Consider the following 5,574-nt stretch of genomic DNA (forward strand, 5'->3'; position numbering starts at 1 on the left):
CTCTCCAAAATTGAGTGTTTTAAGCAGCAAAACTCTTTTCTTTGCAAAAAAAGAGATGCGGTGCATGCCACGCTGCTACCAAGATGGCTGCCACTTACATGGCTTGGCAAACTAAATAGGCAGAGTCTTGTGTTAATCCTCACAGCCATAACTACTGAGGTGCAGACAGCGCAGTTCCCCATTGCAACTCAGCACTTTGCAAGCAGCGCTATGAGTTGCAATGATCCCCTGGACCCAGCAGAAGTTTGCTGATGGGTCCAGGAGTTGGGGATTCTGGATGCTTGCTGCTGTGAACCTACAGCCTGGTCTCCATAGCAAAGCCACTCGCCCTCCCAGCCCAGACACTGGTTTCAGAATGGGAGTGGGGCAAGGGAGGCAGAGGGAGTTCATTCGTGGTTTTTCCCAGAAGGCACTGGAAGGTGGGGTGGGTGGATTCGAGCCCTTCCTGCCCCGCCCCCCTCAGGTGCTGGCTGAAAAAAACCCAGACCAACCTCCTCCTGCTCCCTTTCCCCCGTCCATTCTGAAAACAGCGACAGGCTGGGAGCTCTGCAGATACAATGCACGCTGTTTTGGACCATGTTCATTTGAATCCTCATGCAATGAGGGTTCAGATTTTTGCAGGATTGAGCCCTTTTAAAGCAGTCTGCAGACATGCATTTCTGTTTGGTCATGGCTGTAAATGGCTTTCTGGCACCTAGTGAACATAGTTACTTCTGTCTGCACCCTTGGCTGATCATTGTAGCTTGTGCCTAAAGTAGCAAGTGAGCTGTTGGTTATTGATGAGGCTTGTAATGTGGAAGCAACAGTTTGTTTACAGGAACTTATATAAATAATTATTTACAGTAAAGAAGTAACTGTCTTTCCGTTGTTCTTTGTGAGGGCCTGGGGCCTAACCTTGTGTGACAAAAATCAGTCCTAGAAATGGGACGCGTCTAGAAGTCTGCCATACCAGGAAATTCATAACGCTCCATTTCCTGGAAACACTATGTTCCCAAGAGGACTCACTCTGTCACAGTCAGCCACGAATCAGTAAAAAATATGTTCTTTGTACATTCTGCTTCCAAAAACAATGTTTGTGTTTTTGTGGGGGGGCATTGTGTGAGAAAATATGGTATGTTCTAGCATGCTTGTGTGTGCCCTTGTTGCCAAGAAGGCTAACAACGTACTGTGCTGCATTAGTAGGAGCATTAGCAGCAGATTGAGGGAAATAATTCTTCTTCTCCTCTGTTCGGCACTGGTAAGGACACCCCTGGAAGTACTGTGTTCAGTGTTAGGCCCCCCACTACTGAAAGGATGTGGACAAGTTGGAGAGAGTCCAACAGAGGGCAGTGAAAATGTTTTGAGGGCTGGGGTGTATGACTTCTGAAGGCAGGCTGAGGGAACTGGGCTTATGCTGCAGAAGAGAAGACTGAGAGGGGATTTGATAGCAGCCTTTAACTACCTGAAAGGTGGTGGTTCCCAAGAGGATGGAGCTAGACTGTTCTCAGTGGTGGCAGATGACAAAACAAGGACCAATGGTCTCAAGTTGCAGCAAGGGAAGTTTTGGTTGAATATTAGGAAAAACTTTCTTACTAGGAGCGTGGTGAAGCACTAGAACTGGTAACCTAGAGAGGTGGTCGAATCTCCCTCCTTGGAGTTTTTTTAAGGCCCAGCTCAACAAAGCCCTGGCTGGAAAGATCTGGTTGGGGAGTTGGACCAGAGGTTTCTTCCAACCTTAGTTTTCTATGATTCTGTGACTTGCTAAAAAGGTTGGCCTCCCACTGTGTTAGAGAATCTTAGTTACTTGATATAAATAACTTGTCTTCATTTCACCAGTCCACTAGTCTGTGTTTAATTAGTAAAGATTATATTTCTTCCATGCTATTGTCATTAAATGATGCTGGCATTATTTATAAGAACAGTTCATGCAAGGCTCCCCTAGGAGTGTCCTCCTTTGAATTCCAGTTAACAATTATATTTTAAAATATGTGAGCCGGTTTTTAATGTTTAATATACACTACAGTGTTTTTATATTCATCAGAATGGTACTGCATACTATACATAAGTTAAGTCAACACACTGTTAACCAAAATTATAGTCTCATTTAAAAAAAACAAAAAAAAACCCTTCACTTCATTAGTCTAACTGTCCTTGTCTTGCAGTAATTCTTACCTTGTTTCAAGCATCTCAGAAGAAAAGGAAAACATTTAGCATTATTTTAAATTGTTTTTTTTCCCCCTTATTATCATGTGCGGTATATGTCAAAACAATATTTTGATCAAAAGTAAAAATTGTGTGCATGTATTCTCTTAGTTTTTCAAATGCTCTTTGCTTTGCAGTTGCATTTAAAACTCTCTGAGGATTGTATGTGCCCTTGTTGAAAATATGTGCTTAATTTTACTTAGGTGACTAATTCAACTAGCCTCAGTGAGACAGGCATGTTTTTTTATTTTAAGTATGTGCATAAGTAACGGGTTGAGGACTCATGGGGGTATGTCTAGATAAGCAGGGATGTTTGTTTCCCTGGGGACAAGTAGCAGCAGCACATGTTGTGCCAGTGCTGCTTGTCCCTGGGGAACGCCTGTGCCACGTGGCCTCTCGTGTGCAGCAATTTACCCTGGGTGGGTAGGGGAGACTAGGGCCAGCAATTTATGTTGGCCCCAACAGCCTCACCCAGGGGCTGGGGAAGCTGCAGCCTTGTTGATCCTGCAGCGTGGAGTCTGGCTGACAGCTGGAGTGTGGCTCTGGCGGGCCAGACTCTGCTTTTAGGTGGCACACATTGCTGCCACATGCACCACTCCACTTTTTTTCCACACAGGTTTTTTTGATCCTAGGATCTCCCACGGTCAAAAAATCCTCCCGTGCTGCAAGGTAGCAGTACAGGAAATGCCTGAACGTGCACGTGTGTGGTGCTGCCAAATGGCTGTGCTCATCATGGATGGATGCGACCATGATGTATATTCTGGATTTTTTTATAATTCAGTAGTCATTGTTAAGCAGCATATTCAATTGTTCTTATAAATATTGATATACTAGATGATGTGGTTACACCTGCGTTCCTGAGCTATTTAACAACTCATTAATCAAAATACAGCATGCTAAAAGTACTTCTTTTTTTAGATGACATTGAATCATTTATAGAAGAGAATATTGAATATCCCCCAGGTACTGTCTAATTTTTTTTTGTTTGTTTTACACATTGGGTTTAAAAAGCTGGGTTTTGGTTATGTGTGGGGCTCTTTTTTTTTTAATACACAAGTGAAAGGTTGTTATAGCTTTACATAATGTATTACACTTTATTTTGATGAAGTAGTTATAAACCTAAACCTGAATTAGGCAGACAAAGTTCTTTGGGTATGTCTGATATCTTTTATTAGACCAAGTAAAATATGCTCCCTCTGCCTGAAGTAAGGTGTTTGTTAGGGCTGTGTGAGGCTTTGGACCATGCTTCAAATCCAGAGAAGCTTCAGATGCTTCAGCATCCGAAGCAACATGTCCGGATTGAAGCACTGACTTTGTTAGGCTTTCCAAAGCAGTTTGGAGCTTCCGAAGCGCTTTGGAAAAGCTTCGGAGCCACTTCGAAGATCCGGCCATAGGGTATAATGGGGAATCAATGAAACATCTATAACTTTGTTGTTTTTTGTCTAATTTGGATAAAATTTGCAGGGGTGGTAACCTGCTGAGAGCATGAAGCCTGCCAAGTTTCAATAAGATCAATGCAGGGGTTCGGGGGGAACGGCACCCCAAATTCTTGAAAGAACTCATGTCACGTCTGTGTCACGTCCAGCACAGGGGAGTGAAAACTGCAGGTGTGGTAGCCCCTGGTGAGGCCACAAAGCCTGCCAAGTTTCAAGCAGATCGGTGAAGGGGTTTGGGGAGAACTGCACCTCAAGCTGTGGACAAACAAAACTCGTGACATGGGTGACATTGTGTGCGTGTTAAGGTGCAGCAGGATGAAAGCTGCAGGGATGGTAGCCCCTGCTGTGGCCGGATCTCTGAGGTGGCTCCAAAGCTTCGGAGCCAATTCAGCCAGATCAAAGCGGAAACCCAGTCCGTTGCTCCGGATCGGATCCCTGGCATCCGAAGCCAGATCGAATAGCTGCCTACTTGCACAGGCCTAGTGTTTGTACCTGAAAGCTTGCAAAAAAGAATTTTTCCAACTATTTTAGTTGGTCTAATAAAAGATATCAGATTTACCCAAAGAACTTTGTCTGCCCCATGTCCTTTAGACCAACATGGCTACAACCAACACCCCTAAGCCTGAATTAGGTTCTCAATAATACTTTTAAAGCATTTATGAATTTTATTTTTGAATAAATCATGTTGATCTTGGATACTTTCTTGGATTATTTTTAGTTGTTTTGTTACCCCTAAAATTCTGACTTGAACATTCATTTAATTTTTACAGAAGACATGATACAGGAAGACTACAATGAAGAACATGGTATAACAGCCATCATCTTTATTGAAAATATTGGTCATAATAAAGATTACATTTTCTGTCATGTTAATAATTCACTGTTTTTTATAAGCCCATTTTCCCTCTCAAAAGGTATCTTTTGAAAATGTAATTTTAATGGTGTTGCTCAATTGAAATATATTATTTGAGTTTTGCACATACTTACATATTTATTACAAGGAAATTACAAAAAAAAATGGGTGCTAACAACATAATTTTCAAGAGTAAGAACTAACTTAAATTGTTCTATTCAAATTGCTGTTTCCTTATTTAAAAATAAATACTTACATTTAGGAGGGCGCTTGGGTGTTGCATCTAATCTTCAGGCACTTAGGCTGCTTGCAGATGTGAAAAAAACAAACATACTGCACTTAACTTTGAATTTGGCATGCTCCTGTACCAAGCCCAGCTCAAGTTCAGAAATTAATGCATTATTTCAACCTGGCGCTGCAGCATCTGTATAGATCAAGTGCTTTAGTAGGGCTTTTTTGGAGCTTTTATCTGGTAGCCAAAAAGTACTGCTGAAGCTCCTGATCTATACAGACACTGCAGAGTTGGGTCTTAGTAATGTGCTGCTGTTTTCAGTAAAGCAGTCTCTCTCTTCCACCCTCTCCACCCTGCTCCCCCCAATGTCTGCAAGCAGCCTTAATTTATAGAATTGAATTCACAAAACCAAAGAGCTGAAGGGGGAATTAGACACCTCCAAATAGGTTTTACAGTAACCAGCCTGCTGAGTCATGGGAGATACCCAAGATAGCCAATAAGGAAAGCCTTAAATATGTCTAAAACGCCACTAATATCTAGCATTTTAAATACCTGTTTTTCAGTACTGAGTTAGGCATTTATGGGGTGCTAGGAATCATAGAGCTGAACCCTCTCCACCAATTAGGTACTTTAAATCATCCCTTGGATGTAGAAAACTAGTTTACTCTTCCAAAACTTGGCTGCAGAAGTAGGTTAAGATGATCTTTAACTTATTTTATAATAGCTTAGTGATTGAAGCAAGCAACAAGGATTACTGGAATACTCTCAGCTTGAAGAATGGATGACTGGGTTCAAATCCTCATATTTTACCTCCCTTGAGACTGCCTTTTAATACTGAGCTAATGGCTAAAATGAAGATATAGCACTCTTTC

The 5,574-nt window shown here is 42.0% G+C and overlaps 1 protein-coding gene across 9 annotated transcripts in view; it reads left to right on the top strand.

Moving 5' to 3' along the window:
- The window catches only part of LOC102387833 (aspartyl/asparaginyl beta-hydroxylase-like), an 86,515-nt gene that overhangs the window by 62,703 nt on the left and 18,238 nt on the right, over positions 1-5,574 (top strand). For 8 of the 9 annotated variants that reach the window (XM_025198498.1, XM_025198497.1, XM_025198500.1 and 5 more), the window contains 2 exons: positions 3,100-3,144; positions 4,388-4,423. The exons of the other annotated variant lie outside the window; for it this stretch is intronic. In XM_025198498.1, the coding sequence (XP_025054283.1) occupies positions 3,100-3,144; positions 4,388-4,423 (81 nt within the window). The remainder of the gene's footprint in view (positions 1-3,099; positions 3,145-4,387; positions 4,424-5,574) is intronic. 9 annotated transcript variants of the gene reach the window in all.

The sequence above is a fragment of the Alligator sinensis genome, unplaced genomic scaffold (assembly GCF_000455745.1).
Source record: "Alligator sinensis unplaced genomic scaffold, ASM45574v1 scaffold860_1, whole genome shotgun sequence".
NCBI lineage: Eukaryota > Metazoa > Chordata > Crocodylia > Alligatoridae > Alligator > Alligator sinensis.